This window comes from Artemia sp. Qi Xiang Cuo, chromosome 5, assembly GCF_049724085.1.
Source record: "Artemia sp. Qi Xiang Cuo chromosome 5, ASM4972408v1, whole genome shotgun sequence".
In the NCBI taxonomy this organism is placed as follows: Eukaryota; Metazoa; Arthropoda; class Branchiopoda; order Anostraca; family Artemiidae; genus Artemia; species Artemia sp. Qi Xiang Cuo.
Genome location: NC_142798.1, coordinates 79,832,288 through 79,855,954, shown reverse-complemented (window position 1 = coordinate 79,855,954; position 23,667 = coordinate 79,832,288). Strand labels below are relative to the sequence as shown.

The 23,667-nt window shown below is 33.2% G+C and overlaps 1 protein-coding gene across 1 annotated transcript; it reads left to right on the top strand.

Annotated features, from left to right (window-relative positions):
* Positions 1-133: 133 nt before the first annotated feature.
* On the top strand, positions 134-23,366 carry LOC148952584 (uncharacterized). Its single transcript, XM_089089228.1, has 7 exons — positions 134-156; positions 1,589-1,592; positions 4,597-4,797; positions 5,062-5,092; positions 5,135-5,385; positions 18,834-18,944; positions 21,004-23,366. The coding sequence occupies exons 1-7, from the start codon at positions 134-136 to the stop codon at positions 22,840-22,842; spliced, it is 2,460 nt and encodes an 819-aa protein (XP_088945354.1). The 3' UTR covers positions 22,843-23,366.
* The last annotated feature ends 301 nt before the right edge of the window (positions 23,367-23,667 follow it).

The following is a 23,667-nucleotide window of genomic DNA, read 5'->3' as shown; positions in this document are numbered from 1 at the left end:
TCTAAAACCAACAGTTTTGTACGATTTCGTAAACAAATAACCGTTAGGTTAGTATATTTTAGGGCTTTGAAAGGTTTAAAAGTCAGTATAGGCTGAAGTAAAGGAAGATAGAAAATAGTGGAAGGTTCTTCAAATGCAAGCCCGCCAACGTTTGAGGTGAGTTCAAATAATATGTCTTTTCAGTGTGTTTTCCATCCAAAAATATGTAAAATATGATGAACTATGTTCCTTGATTATAATTCATATCTTTTAATTAGGGAGGTTAAGGCTTGGCAAAAAAAGGGATTGTCAGTGAAAAAAAAACTCACAAATTTAGCTCTTGATGTGTCTTTTCGATGTGTTTTCTAAAGAAAATATACAAACTACAATGAAAATATTGGGTCAAATCGAATTAAACTGATAAGAGAGGGTCTATTCAAACAGATATTTATGGTATGATGTGAAAAAGGTAAAACATCAAATTAAAAAAAAAATTTTTCAGTTGGAAGTAAGAAGCAACACTAAAACTTAAGCCGACAAAAATTATTCTGTATATGAATGGGGCTGTCCCCGCCTCAACCCTCGCTTTACTTTTAGTTGAAAATGTTCTCTTGTGAAAAAAGTTTTTGTCACTCTAATAAGTTTATCGCTAAACATAACTTTAGAGAAAATTTAAGTTTGAACAATTATTCGTTATTATTTCAGTAGATCTTTGATTCGGTCTAGTAGCTCTTTAATTTTAGTTGAAAAGTGTCCTCTTGTGGGAAAGAGTTTTTGTAACTAAAAAAAGTTTATCGCTAAAAATAAATTTAAATAAAAGTTAATTTTGAACAATTATTCGTTATTATTTCTTCATATCTTTGATTTACTCTGGTAGCTCTTTACTTTTAGTTGAAAAGTGTCCTCTTATCGGAAAGAGATTTTGTCACTCTAACGAGTTTATCTCTATACAAAACTTTACAGAAAATTTAAGTTTGAACAATTATTCGTTGTTATTTCTTCTCATCTTTGATTTAGTCTAGTAGCTCTTTACTTTTAGTTGAAAATTGTCCTCTTGTGGGAAAGAGTTTTTTTAACTCTAATAATTTTATCGATAAACATAACTTTACATAAAATTTAAGTTTGAACAATTATTCGTTATTATTTCATCATATCTATGATTTAGTCTATTATCTATTTACTTTTTGTTGAAAAGTGTCATTTTGTTGGAAAAAGTTTTTTTGTCACTAAATAGATTGTCTCTTTAGATAAATTTACAGTATATTTAATTTTGAGAAATTATCCTTTATTATTTCTAATAATATTCGATTTATTCTGGTAGCTCTTTACTTTTAGTTGAAAATGTCCCCTTGTGGAAAAAAGTTTTTGTCACTCTAACAAGTTTATCGCTAGACATAACTTTACAGAAAATATAAGTTTGAACAATTATTCGTTATTATTTCATCATATCTTTGATTTAGTCTCGTAGCTCTTTACTTTTACTCGAAAAGTGTCCTCTTGTGGGAAAAAGTTTTTTTTCACTCTAATAGGATTATCGCTAAACATAAATTTACAGAAAATTTAAGCTTGAGTAATTATTCGTTATTTTTTCATCATTTCTTTGATTTAGTCAGGTAGCTCTATACTTTTACTCGGAAAGTGTCTACTTGTGGGAAAATGTTTTTTGTCATTCTAATAAGTTTATCTCTAAACATAACTTTAAAGAAAATTTAAGTTTGAACAATTATTCGTTATTATTTCATCATATCTTTGATTTAGTCTGGTAGCTCTTTACTTTTAGTTGAAAAATGTCCTCTTGTGGGAAAAAGTTTTTTGTCACTCTAACGAGTTTATCTCTATACATAACTTTACACAAAAAATATAAGTTTGAACAATTATTCGTTATTATTTCTACTCATCTTTGATTTAGTCTAGTAGCTCTTTACTTTTAGTTGAAAAATGTCCTCTTGTGAAAAAAGTTTTTTGTCACTTTAACTAGTATGTCATTGGACATAAGTTTACGTTTGAACAATTATTCGTTATTATTTCTACTCATCTTTGATTTAGTCTGGTAGCTCTTTACTTTTAGTTGAAAAGTGTCCTCTTATGGGAAAAAGTTTTTGTCACTCTAACGAGTTTATCTCTATACATAACTTTACAGAAAATTTAAGTTTGATCTATTATTCGTTATTATTTCTACTCATCTTTGATTTAGTCTAGTAGCTCTTTACTTTTAGTTGAAAAGTGTCCTCTTGTGGGAAAGAGTTTTTGTCACTCTAATAAGTTTATCTCTAAACATAACTTTAAATAAAATAAAGTATTGACAAATTATTCATTATTATTTCATCGTATCTTTGATTTAGGCTAGTAGCTTTTTACTTTTAGTTGAAAATTGTCCTCTTGTCGGACAAAGTTTTTTTTCATTCTAAATAGTTTATTTCTATAAATAACTTTACAGAAAATTTAAGTTTGAACAATTATTCGTTATTATTTCTACTCATCTTTGATTTAGTCTAGTAGCTCTTTACTTTTAGTTGAAAATGTCCCCTTGTGGAAAAAAAGTTTTTGTCACTCTAACAAGTTTATCGCTAGACATAACTTTACAGAAAATATAAGTTTGAACAATTATTCATTATTATTTCATCATATCTTTGATTTAGTCTGGTAGCTCTTTACTTTTAGTTGAAAAGTGTCCTCTTGTGGGAAAAAGTTTTTTGTCACTCTAATAAGTTTATCTCTAAACATAACTTTACAGAAAATTTAAGTTTGAACAATTATTCGTTATTATTTCATCATATCTTTGATTTAGTCTGGTAGCTCGTTACTTTTAGTTGAAAAGTGTCCTCTTGTGGGAAAAAGTTTTTTGTCACTCTAATAAGTTTATCACTAAACATAACTTTACAGAAAATTTAAGTTTGAACAATTATTCGTTATTATTTCGTCATATCTTTGATTTAGTCTGGTAGCTCTTTACTTTTAGTTGAAAAATGTCCTCTTGTGGGAAAAAGTTTTTTGTCACTCTAACGAGTTTATCTCTATACATAACTTTACACAAAAAATATAAGTTTGAACAATTATTCGTTATTATTTCTACTCATCTTTGATTTAGTCTAGTAGCTCTTTACTTTTAGTTGAAAAATGTCCTCTTGTGAAAAAAGTTTTTTTTCACTTTAACTAGTATGTCATTGGACATAATTTTACGTTTGAACAATTATTCGTTATTATTTCTACTCATCTTTGATTTAGTCTGGTAGCTCTTTACTTTTAGTTGAAAAGTGTCCTCTTATGGGAAAAAGTTTTTGTCACTCTAACGGGTTTATCTCTATACATAACTTTACAGAAAATTTAAGTTTGAACAATTATTCGTTATTATTTCTACTCATCTTTGATTTAGTCTGGTAGCTCTTTACTTTTAGTTGAAAAGTGTCCTCTTGTGGGAAATAGTTTTTTGTAACTCTAACGAGTTTATCTCTATAAATAACTTTAAAGAAAATTTAAGTTTGAACAATTATTCGTTATTATTTCATCATATCTTTGATTCAGTCTGGTAGCTCTTTACTTTTAGTTGAAAAGTGTCCTCTTGTGGAAAAAAGTTTTTGTCACTCTAACAAGTTTATCGCTAGACATAACTTTACACAAAATATAAGTTTGAACAATTATTCGTTATTATTTCTACTCATCTTTGATTTAGTCTGGTAGCTCTTTACTTTTAGTTGAAAAATGTCCTCTTGTGAAAAAAGTTTTTGTCATTCTAACTAGTTTATCGCTAGACATAACTTTACAGAAAATATAAGTTTGAACAATTATTCGTTATTATTTCTACTCATCTTTGATTTAGTCTAGTAGCTCTTTACTTTTAGTTGAAAAATGTCCTCTTGTGAAAAAAGTTTTTTGTCACTTTAACTAGTATGTCATTGGACATAAGTTTACGCTTGAACAATTATTCGTTATTATTTATGTTCATCTTTTATTAAATATAGGCTAGTTTCGTATTGAATGAATTTTTGCTCGTATGAAATTGTCAGACCTTCCCTGAACTTTGTAGAATAAAGACCTCTGTTTGAAAATCTTTACACTTGGTGAATTTAGACAGCGATAAGGGTTTCTGATTGAGACCAATTTTAGAGCTTGGGTTCAAATTATTGTTTGCTGCAGTAGAAGTTGCCACAATTGGTGTCTGGTGGCGGCATAAGACCCCTGAATTTGGAGAGAAGTTGAATGGTGGATCTGGAATGGGGACAAAGTGTCTACTATTCACGCAAGTGATCCCGTTTGAATAGCTCCTGAGTTAATGGTAACTAATTTAATGACGCTAGTGACATTTTTTGTTTTTTTTTGCATAATTTTAATTTCCCATTTAGGCTTTTGATAAAATTCTAAACCTAATCAATTAACTCATGTTACCGAAATTTTGCTGTTTTACAATTTCAGTTTTTGTTTAGGCTTTTAAGAAAAGTCTAAACCTAATTCTCTGGTTCAGCGAAATGTAATATCATAGTTTGATTGTGAAAAATAGCTAATTGGAGCTATGTTTAAATTCTTCATTAATATAAAATCAAAACATAAAAATTACTGTGTAAATGCATATTTCAAAGAAATAATAGCCTTCTTAATAATTTAATAAACTTTTACTTTCAGAGGAGATATGCTAACCCATCTATGCTCCGCATACAAGACGGTGAAGTCGCCGGCCCTTCAAGAGGAACAGTCATCAAATATTCTGGCCCTATCATGACCACCAATCAAGAGAATCCCTACCCTTCCATGTCAATGTCACAACAAGCCTCAACCCCCCGTCAAGCGATGTCCGAACCTATCATGCAAGCTGCTGATCTTAATGTAAGTTTAATGTTTTTACTGTATTTAGTTGCCCAAAGAGCGATAAATTCATCTAAATTTTTAATAGTGTCGTTATTTTTAGTTAAACTAATACTACTACTACAACTAAAACTCACCACTGCACCAGAACTCTAGTTTTTTGTAATAAAAATATGGTAAATAAATTTTTTTGTTAGAAAATAAACTATTCTCGTAAAATCTGAACTAATACAGGTTTTTGACCGTAAACTCTAGTATTTGATCGTGGTGTTCTCAATCTTTTAGGATATATTGAACGAGCGGGAGCTCACGGAAAGTGAGTAGCTTTTTTTGTGTAAACCCGAGATTGAAAATACAGATGATGATGATGACGTGCTAGAAGTTCATTATACAGATGATGGACTATCATATACATCTGAGGACTTGGTACGGCGGGGGCCTTTGGGCCGAGTCTGTGTCGAGGATGACGAGCGGTTATATGATGATATGCCCCCTTTGATCGTTATAACGACAAATGATGAAGATGGCGTTCAATTACTTAAACCGGAGGTTGAATGTATGCAATCACCTCTGTGTAATATAGCAATGCTGGAAGATAGTGATAGCGATGTAGAAATAATTGAACCTGACATTATATATTTAAAAACTGTTATAAATATTGATCTGTCGAATAAATAAAAATTAAAAGAATGAATTTATTTAAATAGCAAGGTTAAAAACGGAAATGTTGATTTCTTAAGAAAAAAAATTACACAGCTAACTTCTACGAAATTTTTTTTTGTCTTTGATAGAAAACTTGGCTGTGGACTGAGAACACTCTAAGGGGTGATCTAATCAATCTGAACTATTCATGTACAGAGGTCTCTGCTGGTATCCTTACTCTATGCATATCGAGTATGAGAAAATTAATATAGCAGAAACAGATTCATTGTATGATTATGGTATAAAACTTATCAGGCATATCAAAAATGAGATTTGTAATAAAATGGTATATGAGAACTCCTCCACCATGGTTTCCGTTGTTTGAAATCCTTTTCGTAGACTGAGCTCTTATGCTGTCTTTTAAAGGGACACTTTTTCTCTTCTCTTGGAGCATAATCATCATAATAATCCGAGTTATATCTTGCACTATACACATTTTTCTTTGGGTTTTCACTGCTGTCTTTTACGCTATGGAGAAAGCCCTCTTTTACCAGTCTCTTCTTTTGATCTTCCTTTTCTATCATATCAATCCTTCTTTTATATGAGCTTACTTGCAATCGGTATGAATTTCTCTCCATGTCACATATAATTTTTCTTCTCGTTTCCTCCTGATTCTTCTCATCTGTCTCTGCCTCTATGCTGTCTAAACATTCAGTAGGTTCATGTGAATACTCCAAATCATGAAAATGTCCTTTACAAATAGAACAGTTGCAATAAAAGGATATTTCTAACTCAACTTGTTCACTTATGTTATTACACTGCTAACTAAAAACTTAGTGGATTCTATTCACAGACTAATAAAAATATAGCAAAAATCCTTTCCTTATATTCCCTCCGCCGCTAATATGTAAGCAAGCCCTCTGATTGGCTGAGAAGGAAACACGTGATCTAACGGTTACCTGGAAACTCATAACATTCGCCTCGAGCAACAACAACAACAACAACAAATGCTGTTTTCTATTTTTGGACACCATGACATTCGCTGAGAGCGTACACTTACAACAACAACAACATCGACCTTGACATTCGCTGAGAGCGTGCACTTACAACAACAACAACATCGACCTTGACATTCGCTGAGAGCGTGCACTTACAACAACAACAACATCAACACCTTTGGAAATTTAGGTCATTGACACACTTTGATTACGCAATCAATTTCTCAGAAATCCATTTCCCCTAGGGACTCTATGCTCATATATGGTGTGCAAAAAAGTTGTAGGTGGCAGCAGGGGTGAGCAATGGGGCTGGTACCCCCCCCTTCTACTAATAGCACTTGCTTTCGAGTGGTGGAACACTCCGAAACTTGACATTTTATTATATTTTGGTGTTTCATGCAAGAAAATACATGTTCCACAAAGTTTGAGGTGCAGTTTTCCGCTCAAATAGAAATGCCTAGAAGCCTTAAAATGTTTTCATAACAAACTAACACGATTAGTTAAAAAAATGGCACAGTTAAAAAAAATGGCAAAACTTTATGAGTCTTGAACAGTCTTGGAAAGTATAAACAAAATCAAATTGAACAATAGATATATAATGATATAAATTATTGAAAGATCAATTAGTTCAAGTTTTTTTTCACTGTAATTTTTTTTTTCATTTTCAATGCTGTAAGAACTGGATACGAGTAATTCGTTTTCAGTGAAGCACCAATGACGCAGAAGGCTTTAGGTTTTTACAGTTAAAGAAGGGGGCAGTATCCAAATTTTGCTTGTAGTGAAACTATATTTGTCTTGACCAAACTTTAAAAGAAATAATAGATTAAACTGAATATTTGATGCATAATGATATTAATTGCTAAAAGCTCATCGGTTCAAAATTTTACTGTAATTTTAATATTTATTTTCAATTTTAAGTACAAAAGAAAACATTTGTAATATAATTCGTTTTCAGTAAAGCGCCAATGACGCAGTAGGTTTTAGGCTTCTGCAGTGAGACGATGCCCAAACTCTTGTTTGTAGTTATTTTTATTCGATTCAAACTTGATTTGCATATTCAATTTAAGTTTCACTCGTTTTAAAATTTATTTATTCATTTACATTAATATATATTGTATGTTTTGTTCGCATTGATTGTTTATTTAATTTCTCTTCGTTTTAAATTTCATTTATACTTTAATAGCAATATATTTGTTTTCGTTTTAAGCTTGATTTTCATATTCAATCCAAGAATTAATTAATTTAAGATCCATTTGTTCATTTATATTATTACTTGTTGTATGTTTTCGCTATGATTGTTTATTTAATTTCCGTTCGTTTTGGGTTTCATTTATTATTTAGTAGTAATTTCTGATCGTTTTAAGTTTAAATTTTAAAAGGTATTTGTATCTGCTGAGGTTAAGTTTAAAATGCCCTTTACTTTTCTTTGAAAAACTTATTTTTCTGAAAGTTTTTTTTAATTAATTTTTGTTCGTTTTTTTTTGCAAAAAGGTTCTAGTTTTTTTTGGCATGGGGGGGAGTGCATACTGTCCGATTATTCTTGGGTTTAAAAAACGTATCTAGAACTTTCAATTTAAAACCAATTAGATTTTTATTCAATTCTATACGATTACCTCTTTGATAAAAACCTTATAAATGAACAATAGACAGCTTGCATAACTTGTGGACAGCGATTGACAACAATAAATGTATTGAAAAAATAGCTACAATAAGGGAGTTTAGACTATTTCACTTGCTGACACAAAGGGATCACGGCTGTTTGAAATTGACCTTAATAGGAATTTGTGTGCCAAAGCAATTTTGCATCTATCACAGAGTATGTATTTTAACCTTATAATTGAATAATTATACTAGATTTCCTATATGTTCTTCCCATACAAAACCCCTTCCCATAAGTTATAAACCCCCCTTAATAAGTTAACCCCAGGGCATAACTTACAACGCCTACCCCTGGGCCCTGGTGGGCTGTGTTAACACCGGAGTTTTTGTTATCAGAACTTTGAACTATTTTAACAAAATTTAGGTCTCAAAATTTCTATCTGATGCATTGAGGGCGTTTAGGAGAGAGTGGGGTTAGTTGCTCTTCAATCTTTTTTGACTCTTAAAAAGTGAACAAGAACTTTCAATTTCCAATCAAACGAGCCCTCTCTAAAGTTTATACGAGCATCCTTCCATAAGAAATAATGTGAAGGATTCGGAGAATCCTTAGATTACAACCCATGCCTTGAGGGCTTTGGGGGAGTTGTAATCCTCAAAAATCTAATTTCCAGAACTTAAAACTCTGTATAACAGATTGGCTGTCTTAAAATGTTGATTGGATGTGCTTGGGGACAAGTGGGCATGAGAGAGGGGTTAGTTACCCTCAAATCACTTTCATCTATTACAGAGGGCACTAGACCACGAAACTCTAAAGCGAATGAGCCTTTTTTGAAGTATCTACGACACCACCTTCTATAAAAAACATTATATGCCCCCAGGGCATAAAAATTAAAACCCTTACCCTGAGGGTTGTGGGGGAGTGTCCTCCTCAAAAATATATTTTCGATCTGGAAATCAACTACGCTGAACAAAATGGCTATCTCAAAATTTTGATTGGATGTATTTGGGGGAATGATGGGCGTGGGTGGGGGGGGCTAGTTGCCCTCCAATCACTTTCGACTATTAAAAAGGCCACTAGCCTTTTATATATATATATATATATATATATATATATATATATATATATATATATATATATATATATATATATATATATATATATATATATATATATATATATATATATATATATATATATATATATATATATATATATATATATATATATATATATATATATATATATATATATATATATATATATATATTCGACGCCCCATTCATAGAAATGTCCCTTCCCCCATGAAAATGTTCTCAATGGAAAGATCTTCCCACGTAATCCCCTCCCCTAACCTTCCACCAGAAAAAATACCTCCTAAAAACGTCTGTATATTTCCCGATAACCAATACTATATGTAAATAATGGACAAGGTTCATAAATTGCAGCGCTTCCCCTGGGGACTATAAGGGATTAAGTCATCCTCAAAGACATAGCTATTAGATTTTTAACTATGTCTGACAAGGTTTGCGTTAGCTTGTTTAGATAATCTCTTGTTGAGATAATCGTTTAGGACTTAATTTAAAACTCACTTTTTGTCTAGATCTAAGACACAACATATTAGATACTTATACAGTGAAGCAAACATAATCAGTTTTGGAGCATAGTTAACTTAGCACTTTACTTTTTCCAGTTTCTTGCTTCCCTTACAAGAGTATCTGAGATTTTCCTAGAACTTGGGTTAGGAATTGCTCTTCAGACACGCATAAGATCAGTAATAGTTTTTGGATTGAGTCTGTCGCGGATTGGGGTCTTAATCGTTTTCAACTCAGAAAACTGACGCTCTGCTCCAGCATTGGAATGGGGTAGACACATCAATGTAAGCATGAAATTACAAAAAAATTGTAAAAAGGATTAACAGCTCCATCTTTTCAATTGGCAACGCATTCCCAAAATTTTACTACAGATAGATTAACATCAAAATCTGCCTCACTTATTATAAAAGGAAGATGTCTTCACTCTTTGTTTAACGTCTCAAGATTGATATGAGGGACCTCAGAGAGGGAGGGGTTATAATTTCAAAAACATGATCATGATACTTGGAAAAGGCCTAGCATAAAATCGAAAATTCCGGCTCAACTAACCCACCTGCTCCTCAATGCTTGGGTATAGCCTTGGTTATAACCGATAATTAGCTCATTTTAACAGTTCCTAATATTTTTTCAATATCAGCTGTTCATAATCCCATATATAAAGAGCAAGTTTTGCTTATAACCTGATATTATGTCGAACCAATCGGAAGGGAGGGGGGGTGTCTGTTCCCCAAGGAAAATACATATATCATCTAATAATCACATAAATAAATTATAAAGAATATAACTTCCGATATTATTTACCTATTTTTTTTATTATAAATTTTACTTCCTGACTTCAACTTGCTCCTTCCCCATATTATTTCATTCTGACTATTGACCACATTATAAATATTTATGAATGTTTGCATATATGTTTATACTGTGTTATAGTGCTTGTATATATATATTCATACTGTGCTGTTGATTGAACAAGATTCAAATTCAACTTATGGAAGTTGGTCACTATTGACAAGATAGTGTAAATCTGTTTGCTTCTCAGTATTCTCTTATCATTGAAAATGATAATCGCATGAAAGAGAATATTATCCTAACTTCCTATGAGAGTAAGCAAAATGGTTCTTTTCTCATGCTAATAACTGAGTGATTTTGTGATTAAATGTCCTTAATGTGAAAGAATGTCGATACTCATGTCATTGTAATTAAACTGGGAACGGCAGAATTTTTTCACGGGGAAAAAATAGATTACTCAGAAAATGTACATTTTATCCATTATTCAAAAGTGTAACATTACTGTAACATAAATTCAAAAACCAAAAATGGTACGAACGTAACCTCGATGGCAACTGTGCTCTCGTGCTGTTGGGCTTAACATGTAATTATTAATATCCTATTTTGTCAGTGGGTGTCTAATTATTATATTTAGAACATATCGTTGTGAGTGAATGAGCTCCCAATTCAATCTAGTGATTCAATTCCTGAATACTAAAATATTCCTAAAATTGAAAAAATCGAATCAAATTAAAACTTAACAAAATATCAAAGTAGACTAGGCAAGTTTGGCTTCTGAAAGACGAAAATAAAAATCCTTTGACATTATTTTCGTTCGTGCTGACTTTTTACGGTTATTTTCTTCATAAAAAAGCTGCAAGTATTCTATCTATTGTTAATCATTATTATAAAGACCAGACTCTATTAAAATATGGCGTTGCGTGTGAAAACAATTCTCTTCAGAACTTTTCAAAAACTTACAGCCATTTTAAAAAATGTGGCTGTTTGGGCTGCTTCTAATCCAAGTAAGCTATTTTATCCGTCATATTCGTAGTCAGGGCTTATCTTAACAAGGCTGTATTTAAACCGTTTGATTCATAATTGGCTATTATTTTTTATTTCCACCGTTGATGAGGAGGAAAGGGTTAGTGTAAGAGCCAAGATATTTTATTAGGGAGCTCCATTCCTTTTTCATTTTTGGTGATGCTTTTTTGCTTTCAGATTCTTGTTTCAGAAATGTTTAACCCTTTGAAGGGTATTTACAACCTCGAATGATTCCGTTGATTATATAACAAGGGGCATAGCCAAAATTTGGCTTCGCTGCGGGGTTCAGTCATATTAGGGAATGAAATTTACCTAAATAATAGGCCCTTTTATTTAAGAAGTGAGGATTAATTGGAAAGATAGATTTATGCTTCGTTTCCAGCATCTACAACACTCTCCATAGAAAGTCGTAAGAAACATTTCTTCAGAAATGAAATGTTTATATAAAATTTCTTTTGCAAAATTTTCAGGAAGAGTTTGGGGCTCCCCAACAACGATCTATTTTGGGCACAGCTTTTTTACTTAGACCAGGGGAAAACATAACTAGTTTTTATTTGTTTTTTTTTCTGACTTTCTAGATGCATATTTCTTAAACTAGAAATAAACTTTCTGGGGTTTCTTACGTTTAATTGGCAAATAAGCTCTGCGTTGTACAAGTTTATTTTAGTGCTCTGAAACTCTCAAGACGTTAATTTTATGTTTTGCCAGTGTTTTTGAGAAGAAGAGGGTAGTGGAATGTTAATAGAATAAGCCCGTATAAAATTTCATTTTATGTATACTGGAAGGTTACCTAATAATAGATGATTTTTCATTATTAAACCTATATTAAACTTTTGAATGTTTGTAATATTATTTGTCCCTTCTCTGAAAACACCGTCAATTTTTAACATAAACGAAAGTCTGTAGAAACGTACATTGGTCAAATTTGCGTTTTTATATGCTGACTTAAATGTAAGGATTTATATGAAGACAAATCCTGTGCTGTTGAAGAGAGTCTTCCACACTCTCAGAAAGAAACTTTTAGTCAGAAAAGACATCCTTTATGCTTGTTTGGCTGCGGTAAGCTACAAAATGGTACGCCAATAATATAAATGTTACTTTTGCAGACAATGATACACATTGTAAGTACATGGTAAGACGTTTGAAACAACTAGACTTTCCCACAAAGAGTGTCTTATGCTAATTGTATTTCAGTAGGTAGAAAATAGGTGTGCTGATACAGTAAATTTTACGTTGCAAAACGAGTAAGACGTTTTACCTTGTAAATACGTTGTAAGACGTTACAGACAGCTACACTTTGTCATAAAGGGTGTCTTTTATGCTTGTTTTACTTTGGTATCTCAAAAAGCGGTATGCTGACACCAAAAGTTTTACGAACGAAGACAATAAGAAGGCTCACCTTGTAATACGTTGTATGACATTACAGAAAACTACATTTTACCATAAAGAGCGTCTTTTATGCAAGTTTTGCAGCAGTAACTCAAAAAACAGTATTCTGACAACGTTAATTTTGTGTTGTATTACACTAAAACATTGTACATTATAAGTTCATTGTAAGACGTTGTAGAAAACAAAGCTTCTCAATAAAAGACGTTGTGTATGCTAGTTCGGCTGCAACAACTTAAAAACCAGTACACTGATAACGTAAATTTAACTTTAAAATGCAACAAAATATTGTTCGATGTAGAAAATCAAGCCTCGTCGTAAAGGGCTCCTTATTTTGGTTCCGTTAATTTATAAAGTGGTATAGTGACAACACAAAATTTATTTTGAGACAGTAAACCTTTATACGTTTTAAGTACGTTCAAAGGCGCTATAGAAATCAGAATTTTGTCAAAAAGGGCGTCGTGTATGCTAGTCCGGCTGCAACAACTTAAAAACTAGTACACTGATAACGTAAATTTAACTTTAAAATGCAACAAAATATTGTTCGATGTAGAAAATCAAGCCTCGTCGTAAAGGGCTCCTTATTTTGGCTGCGTTAATTTATAAAGTGGTATAGTGACAACACAAAATTTATTTTGAGACAGTAAACCTTTATACGTTTTAAGTACGTTCAAAGGCGCTATAGAAATCAGAATTTTGTCAAAAAGGGCGTCGTGTATGCTAGTCCGGCTGCAACAACTTAAAAACAAGTACTCTGATAACGTAAATTTAACTTTAAAATGCAACAAAATATTGTTCGATGTAGAAAATCAAGCCTCGTCGTAAAGGGCTCCTTATTTTGGCTGCGTTAATTTATAAAGTGGTATAGTGACAACACAAAATTTATTTTGAGACAGTAAACCTTTATACGTTTTAAGTACGTTCAACGGCGCTATAGAAATCAGAATTTTGTCAAAAAGGGCGTCGTGTATGCTAGTCCGGCTGCAACAACTTAAAAACTAGTACACTGATAACGTAAATTTAACTTTAAAATGCAACAAAATATTGTTCGATGTAGAAAATCAAGCCTCGTCGTAAAGGGCTCCTTATTTTGGCTGCGTTAATTTATAAAGTGGTATAGTGACAACACAAAATTTATTTTGAGACAGTAAACCTTTATACGTTTTAAGTACGTTCAAAGGCGCTATAGAAATCAGAATTTTGTCAAAAAGGGCGTCGTGTATGCTAGTCCGGCTGCAACAACTTAAAAACTAGTACACTGATAACGTAAATTTAACTTTAAAATGCAACAAAATATTGTTCGATGTAGAAAATCAAGCCTCGTCGTAAAGGGCTCCTTATTTTGGCTGCGTTAATTTATAAAGTGGTATAGTGACAACACAAAATTTATGTTGAGACAGTAAACCTTTATACGTTTTAAGTAGGTTCAAAGGCGCTATAGAAATCAGAATTTTGTCAAAAAGGGCGTCGTGTATGCTAGTCCGGCTGCAACAACTTAAAAACTAGTACACTGATAACGTAAATTTAACTTTAAAATGCAACAAAATATTGTTCGATGTAGAAAATCAAGCCTCGTCGTAAAGGGCTCCTTATTTTGGCTGCGTTAATTTATAAAGTGGTATAGTGACAACACAAAATTTATTTTGAGACAGTAAACCTTTATACGTTTTAAGTACGTTCAAAGGCGCTATAGAAATCAGAATTTTGTCAAAAAGGGCGTCGTGTATGCTAGTCCGGCTGCAACAACTTAAAAAACAGTACACTGATAACGTAAATTAAACTTTAAAATGCAACAAAATATTGTTCGATGTAGAAAATAAAACTTCGTCGTAAAGGGCTCCTTATTTTGGCTGCATTAATTTAAAAAGTGGTATAGTGATAACACAATTTTTTTTTGAGACAGTAAACCTTTAAACGTTTTAAGAACGTTCTAAGGCGCTATAGAAATCAGAATTTTGTCAAAAATGGCGTCGTGTATGCTAGTTTGGCGGCGACAACTTGCAGTATACGGGCAACGTAAATTTCGTTTTGATAGTGTACGTTGTTATATTTTGTAGAAAATTCCGTTGTGAAGAGTGTTTTTTGTCTTAACTTGGCAGTTTTAATTTAAAAAGTGGTATATTGACGATATAACCTGCATATGATAAGACAACATGAACCGTTTTACGTTGTAAGTACATTGTAAGACGTTATAGAAAACACAACTTTGCCATAAAGGGTGTTGTATATTCTAGTTTGGCTGCGACAACTTAAAAAGCAGAATAATGACAACATAAATTTCATTTTGTATTACAATTAAATAAAAAAAACAAGTTTTTTTTTATCTGAAAGTAAGGAGCGACATTAAAACTAAAAACGAAAAGAAATTATTCCGCATATGAAATGGGTAGTCCCCTCCTCAATGATTCGCTCTTTACGCTAAATTTTTTTATTGTTTTACAAAATAAAGTTTTGTGACGGTTTCAAACATTAGCATATAGAGCGAGGTATTGAGTAGGGGACAGCCCATTTCATATACAGAATAATTTCTGTTCGTTTTAAGTTTTAATGTCGCTCGTTACTTTCAATTAAAAAAACTTGTTTTTTTATTTAATTCCTGAACGTTTTTGAATTAATGCAGCTGTGATTTTGGCTTACCTTACATGGATAATTAAAACGAATTTGCATATTAATTTTACTTTTTTGGCTAAATGGCTTTTTTCGAAATTTTGTTCTGACGTAACTTACGAATTAACTTACGTAACGAACTTCTATATTCGTACGTTTTATTACGTACATTAGGGAGTCTGCGCCCTAGTCGATACCTTGCTCTTCACGCTACATTTCCAATTTTGTTCGAATCACTAACCCCTGAATCACAAGGGCCGGTTAATTAGAATGGATAGCTCTTTTGAAAGTACTAAAAAATACTTTAGCGAAAAGGAAGAGGTACTGACTAGGGGGCAAACCCCCTCACATACGTAATAATTTCTGTTTGTTTTAAGTTTTAATGTTGCTCCTTACTTTCAGTTTAAAAATACTAGTTTTTTTATTTAATTTCTGATCGTTGTTTAAATAATGCTGGGAAATCCGGCCCCCCCTTCATAGAAATATCCCGTCCCCCAAGGAAACATACTCCATGGAAGGATCGCCCCCATAACCCCCTCCTCCGACATCCCCCATCAGAAAAAAATCCCTCCTGAAACGTCTTTATACTTCCCATTAACCAATACTATATATAAACAATGGGCAAAGTTCATAACTTCCAGCCCTTCCCCCGAGAACTGTGGGGGATTAAGTCATCCTCAAAGACATATTTATTAGATTTTCGACTATGCCGAACAAAATGGCTATCTCAAAATTTTGATTGGGTGACTTTGGGGAAAAAATGAGTGTGGGAGGGGGCCAAGTTGCCGTAAATTTTTTGTTCACTTAAAAAGGGCACTAGAACTTTTAATTTCCATTCAAATTAGCCATATTACAATATTCTAGGACTACTGGATCTATACGATGACCCCTGGGAAAAAAAAAAAATAAAAAAAATAAACACGCATCCGTGATCTTTCTTCTGACAAAAAATACAAAATTCCACATTTTTGCAGATAGGAGCTTGAAACTTCCGCAATAGGGGTTTCTGATACGCTGAACCCGATGGTGTGATTTTCATTAAAGTTCTATGACTTTTTGGGGGTGTTTCCCCCTTTTTTCGAAAATTAAATAAAAAAAACAAGTTTTTTAAACTGAAAGTAAGCGACATTAAAACTTAAAACGAACATAAATTATTCCATATATGAAAGGGGCTGTCCCCTCCTCAACGCCTCGATCTTTACGCTAAAGTTTTTTACTGTTTTAAGAAATAAAGTTGTGAGACAGAGTCAAACTTTAGCGTAAAGAGCGAGGCGTTGAGGAGGGGACAGCCCCTTTCATATACGGAATAATTTCTGTTCGTTTTAAGTTTTAATGTTGCTCCTTACTTTCAGTTTAGAAAACTTGTTTTTTTTATTTAATTTCTGATCGTTTTTTAGTTAATGCAGCTTTTATTTTGGCTAACCGTCATTGAATAAGTAAACAAAATTTGCATAAAAATTTTACTTTTCTTTTGCTAAATGGATGTCTTTACAAATCAACTTACATAACTAACTTCTATATTCGTATATTTTTCTTCTGGCAAAAAATACAAAGTTGCAGATTTTTGCAGATATGAGCTTGAAAACTATGTAATAGAGTTTTCTGATACGCTGAATTCTGACGGTGTGATTTTCATTAAAATTCTTTAACTTGTAGGGGATGTTTCCCCCCCCCCCTCTTTAAAAAATGGAGTAAATTTTTTCAGGCTCGTAGCCTTTGATGAGTAATACTAAACTTAATAAAAATTTTTATATTTAGAATCAGCATTATAAACACATTCTTTTTATACATTTATTGACATCAAAATTTATAAAAGTTTTTAAAAGTTTCGATTACTATTGAGCCGTGTCGCTTGTTTCTTTTATTGTTTTTTTTATTATGTATATGTTATTACGTATATGAGGGTGTTCTCCCCTTAGTCAATACCACGCTCTTTACGTTAAAAGTTACAAAAAAATTTTATTCACAAACCCCTGAATCACAAAGGTCGTTTAATTAGAATAGATAGCTCTTTTGAAAGCACTAAAAAAAACTGTAGCGTAAAGAGCGAGGTATTAACTTGGGGGAGAACCCCCTCACATACGTTATAATTTCTGTTCGTTTTAAGTTCTAATGCTGCTTCTTACTTTCAGTTGAAAAACTTGTTTTTTTTAATTTAATTTCTGATCGTTTTTTAAATAATACTTGGAAATCCGGCGCCCCCTTCATAGAAATGTCCCTTACCCCAAAGAAACATCCTCCACGGAAAGATTCTCCAGAGTAAACCCCTCCTCTAGCCCCCTCCCCCTCCAGGAAAAAATCCTTCCTGAAAATGTCTGTATACTTCCCAATAACCAATAAATAATGCTGGCAAGTCCAGCGCCCCCTTCATGGCAATTTCCCTTCCCCCTTGAAAACTTCCTTCATGGACAGATCCTCCAACATGACCCCCGACCCACCCTTCTCTCCCACTACCAGAAAAAAAAAAACCACCTGAAAACTTCTGTATACTTCCCAATAACCAATACTATATGTTAACATTGGGTAAAGTTCAGAACTTTTAGCCCTCCCCCTGGGGACTTCGGGGGATTAAGTCATCATAAAAGACATACTTAACATATTTTCGACCATGCTGAACAAAATGGTTATCTCAAAATTTTGATCGGGTGACTTTGGGAAAAAAATAAGCGTGGGAGGGGGCCTAGTTGCCCTCCAATTTTTTGGTCACTTAAAGAGGGCGCTATAACATTTAATTTCCGTTCGAATGAGCCCTCTCACGATATTCTAGGACCACTGGGTCGATACGATCACCCCTGTGGGGGAAAAAACAAACAAACAAACAAATAAAAACGCATCCGTGATCTTTCTTCTGACAAAAAATGCAAAATTCCACATTTTTATATATAAGAGCTTGGAATCTCTACAGTAGGGTTCCTTGATACGATGAATACGATGGTGAGATTTTCATTAAGGTTCTATATTTTTTAGGGGGTCTTTCCCCCTTTTTTTGAAAATCAGCCAAATTTTCACAGGTGCGTAACTTTTGATGGGTAGCACTAAAACTTGATAAAAGTTATATATTTGGAATAAGCATTGGTTCCTTTGATGGATCTAGTGGTATCAAAAACCCATTTTCTAGAGTTTCGGTTACCATTGAGCCGGGCGGCTCCTTACTTACAGTTCGTTACCACGAACTGTTTGATAAGGCAAATTTTCTCAGGCGCGCAACTTTTGATGGGTAAAACTAAACTTAATGAAACTTAAATATTTGAAATCTGCATAAAATTCAATTCTATTGATTTATCTATGGGTATCAAAATTCCAATTTTTAGAGTTTCGGTTACTATTGAGCCGGGTCGCTCCTTACTTACAGTTCGTTACCACGATCTGATTGATAGAATATCGTACGTGGTTATTGAATAAATACAAATTATATTTTAGAAATCGTCTATAGAAATTGTTATGTTATTAGAAATCGCCGCAAAGGTTGTCTGTTATACTAGTCCTGGAAGCAATAACTCAAAAAGCGGTATACTGACAACGCAAATTTTTGTAAGAGAATGGAAAAACAAAAACATGAGTTTATGTTTTTTGTATTATTTGTTTCGTGCAGTTAAGGAGGAATTGTTTGTAGAGGGGTGGTTTTTTAAACTTCTATTGTAAAACGAATATACTTGATGGCAACAGCTCTATTTTTCAACTGCTTATTTGAGTTAGAAGAAAGGACATAGGACATTTTTGAAATATAAACTTAAATTTACAAATTTACAAGTTTTGAATAAAATTAAATAAGTGAAACAATTGAACCAATAGGTAGAACTAATTAAGTTCGATAGAGCGGGCTATTGACATTTTTTTTTTTTAAAAGTCACAATGCACTTTTGGATTTAGCGCGGTCAAGCTGTCAATTTAGAAATTTAATTTCTGAAATTATATCAAAGAGAGCGCTCATTTTTCACGTGGTTGCGCTTATTCAGGGGGAAAGTCTGCATAAATGGCATTCCGATAAAATGTAGTATAACCGATCCAACCCGTAACGTCTTTATCCTTTTTTAATTGATTCCCCAGGCAAAAACCTCAAAAATTCTCAAAAACATATCTAGACTAAACTTATTACTTCAAGGAATAACCACTTTCCATCACCCGGTATACACCTCTGAAAACTACTTGTTCGACCACGAACAGCACGCTTTAAAAGCACCATATATCTTCATGTAAAGCATGGCACACTTCTGCCACGCGTGGCGCGCCTCACGTAGACACTAATTTTGAGATGGGTCAACTCCTTAAGTTATTTGATTACTAAAAATTTCGTTTTTTTCAAATTTTTTATGTGTACTTTTTTTATTTTGAGTACTTTTTTTGTGTGTACAAATTTTTTTATGGTGGTTTATTGAGTAAATATAATACTTGATCACTTTTGATCAGTAAATACAATACTTTCATTATTGCAAGCTTTGTGAGTAGGAGTTTTTTTTCCCCTCATTAAGCATCTGCTGGCTGTTAACGAATTTTTGTTTGTTAGTTTTTATTTTTGAATCTATCATCAATCCTGAATAATATTCAAATATATTCAAAATATTTATTGTTTCTATTTAATGGTCCATTAGATTCTGCACAGTGGTTAGCCTCTGTACAAATTAAAATCACTCTAATAACAGGCATGCTGATTGCTAATGTCAGTGCACAGGAAAATCTATAAAGCTATTAAGACTCAGATGCCATGTTATCACTCCATGAATACAGAGTATCAACAGGATCGGTACTTGCTAAAAAACCATTACGCTTTAAAAATTAATCAATAGTATAGAAGAAAATAGGGGTTGAATTTCATGTGATATATTATCTCCATTACCCCCCCCCCCCTTCAAGAACCAAAATTGAAAACTATAGAAATTAGTGTTTATTTTACTATTATAGATCCAAGACTAAGCCGTCCTGGCTAAGTGGACGTGCGCTGGGTTGAGAATTCTTTGTCCAATGGGCACGGGTTCGATCCCTGGCGTGACCAGTTATTTGGTTTTGGACGCGAGTCAGTAATGTGACTCTGTAAGCTTAGCCAGAGTCGGCTCAGCTCTAAATGGGCACCTGAAGAAATCTGGGAAAGGTAAGCAGGAAGGGTGTGCAAAAGCACAGGATGGCTGGCCCCCAGCCCCCATTGCACTTCCTAGCTGAAGGGCCGCGAAACGGAGATCAGCACCGCCGGTTTGGACCTTAAGGGTCTAGTACCGTCACACTTTCTTTTTTCTTTTAATAGATCCAAGAATGCTCTACTTACGTGAGATACTAAAGGTTAAGTCAAAGAATGTGGCGCAACACCTCACGGTCCAAACTGGCGGTGCTGATCACCGTTGCATGGCCAATCAGCCAGGAGGTGCAATGGGAGTACTATTTAGTAATTTATTATATTTATTGGATTTTAAAGGGCACCAGAATTAACCAACTGCTATCCACTGTCTTCTTCGAATACTGGTCTGGTAGCTTTTTAGCAATCGTGACTATCAGACAGAAAGCTGAGCTCGGCCTTTGGGTGCTGGCTCTTAAGTGCTCTAGTGTTTTACTGTTTAGTTTACTCATATAAAACTTTAAATTAATGATTCTTGTGTAATAGGTTGTGCTGACACGTCAGGAAGAGATAAATGTACGCTGTGGAATCCCGAATGAGCCAGATGAAAGTGGATCTGAGTCAACAGAAAATGGATCAGGAGTCTCTTGTCAAGTCAAAGAAGGAGCAGAAGACCACACTATGAGTCTACCTGAAATATCAGAAACCGTGTACGATCTTCCTATTAAAGAAAAACCGAATAATGATGATTCTTTTACCCCTGAACCAACTTTAGATGTTGTAAGTGCTGCTGAAGTATCTAATATATTATATGAAAATGAGTTTGCTACCCCTTATCGTATCGTTGGAGATATGGTTTACACAAAAGAACTATGGGAGGCAATAAGAAATTCTTCAGCAGAAAACAGAGTTGGAGTCACATCAAAAAACAGATTTTGGCCCAAACAGAGAAATGGTGAAGTTTTAGTTCCCTACGAAATTGATCTGCTGGCCTTTAGTGGGGTTGACACTTCTTTCATATCCAGAGGTTTCAAACAATGGGAAGAAGGTACTTGTATTCGCGCTATTCCATGGAAACCTCGGCAAATGCATCCTATTCTTGGTGATGCAAGAATCTTTATTATTAGAAAACCAACAGGTTGCTGGTCTTTTGTGGGAAGAGTTAAAAATGGAAGGAAGCAAGAGCTTAACTTAGGCAGTGGTTGTGAGACAGATGCAACAGCTTCTCATGAGTTTGGACATGCTCTTGGCTTGGGTCACGAACATCAGAGGTCAGACAGGGATAATTATTTAATTGTTTTGAGAAATAATTACGACAGTAAATATAAAAACGATATGGAAATACAAATGCTCCTGAATTATGATGTTCCTTACAACTATTTATCCAATTTGCACTATTCCTGGCAAGCATTCTCCCTAGATTATAACAATAGAATGCCGACAATGATGCCCCGGGATCCAACGCTTCAATACTTGATATACAATAATCATGATGTCAGCCACTACGATAAGCTTGTAATTAATTATGCTTATGGTTGCATCGAATCCTGGGAACAGCGTTGCAAAACCAAAAACAACTGTATTAATTACGGATACTTAGGTCCTAGCTGCTCTTGCATTTGTCCCTCGGGAACTTCTGGACTCAGATGTGAATATTTACATTCACTTTCACTGCCAGCCTACCCACCATCACCATGTGGAGGAATCATTATTACACCAGGATCTTATACCTCAACAAAGAATAAAGAACGTCTGATTTGTGTTTGGTGGGTTAAGCCACCTGAATGCAAAGTAGCTGTTGTTACCGTAAAAAAATATAATCTTATGTATCATCCATCAACTTGTATGTATGAGTATTTTGGCATCAGAAGTGCTAGCTTATATGAGTTAGACGAGGCAATGAAATGTGGTGGCATGGTTGCACCAGGCACCAAATTCTTCGGAAAACCTGATTTAGTTATCGATTTCCATTCAAAAATTCCAGACCAACGTCAAGGAGATCTAGTTTTTGACGTGTCATTTGAAGAGGACCCCTTTTGTCTCCCACATACCTTCCCATCTGGGCGTTGTCCTTACGTGCATAATGCGGATGGTTCTATAACCATACGTTCACAGGGCCTTACTGAGTGTCAAGCTCATTTTAAATTTCCTGAAGCTACCTATATTGGTGTTGCTACAAGGCACTTTGATGTACCTTCTTCTGATCCAGACTGCAACAACTCTTTCCTTTTGTTGAGTACCCCTTCTAACGTGAAGCACAAGATGTGTAATGTTGAATATTTTAAATTCGGTTTTAACAGCCAAGAAATCACAATCAACTACAAAAATAGTTTTAAAAATGCAACCAAAGGTTTTGACTTGGTCATTTATCCTCTTTATTATTGATTTAACTAAATTAAAATGTGATTCTGGGGCAAATTATTCAATAATGACCTGTAATTATTTATTACACATTAATCTTTACAAAACGTAAGATAATAAAAAAAAAGTTCAAATCATTCCTTATTGTATTAATTGAAGGGACCACAGTTGTACCTTTGTTAACTAAATATGATCAATTAAGAGTTATATGGTCGTAATTGCTTAAAGGGGCTAATACTGTAGTTCTGTCATTGCTTAACAGAACAGGAATAGACTAAATCATTAAAGCTTATACCATAAGTGACTGAAATTGTTGCTTTCCCTTATTTCAGAATGAATTTGATAACAAACAATTAGTAATAATTAATGATAATTGCCTTCTGGAACGCAGCCTTAGTCTTTTAGGTGTTGACGGTGATGGAAAGAATAATATGGTGATATTTAATTTGGTGCAGTATTCATATTATTCATTTGGTGTGATATTGTTTTTACTATTGTATTATCCGTATAGATTTGATGGCTAATTTTATTTTTAAAGTAATTTTGACTTTGAAGAATAAATTTCTTATGACGAAAAAAAATTGGTACTATTCAGTACAATCATTTTTTAATCAAGTTTGTAGAAAATGCATCTTCTCGTTTTTCACTTTTTGTTTTATAGTTTCTCCCAATTTATTTTCTTTTTATTGCTGTATTATCCTATCAAACTATTATTAATGTCAAAAAATAAAGATTAAAATTCCTTGTGATAGAAAATCCGTCTTTACGTAGGTCTATTTTAGTTTCATTTGTTCCTTTTTCTCTTTTTTGATGAATTATTTAATGAACTATGCTTAAACAAGCATGATT

What these genes read in the sequence shown, in the direction of transcription:
- LOC148952584 (XM_089089228.1), top strand. Translation starts at nt 134, where the DNA reads ATGCAAGCCCGCCAACGTTTGAG. An exon ending in CGAGCGGGAGCTCACGGAAA is followed by an intron (nt 5,093 to 5,134) that starts GTGAGTAGCTTT and finishes TTGAAAATACAG; the next exon opens with ATGATGATGATGACGTGCTA. An exon ending in TGGAAGATAGTGATAGCGAT is followed by an intron (nt 5,386 to 18,833) that starts GTAGAAATAATT and finishes ATTATATTTTAG; the next exon opens with AAATCGTCTATAGAAATTGT.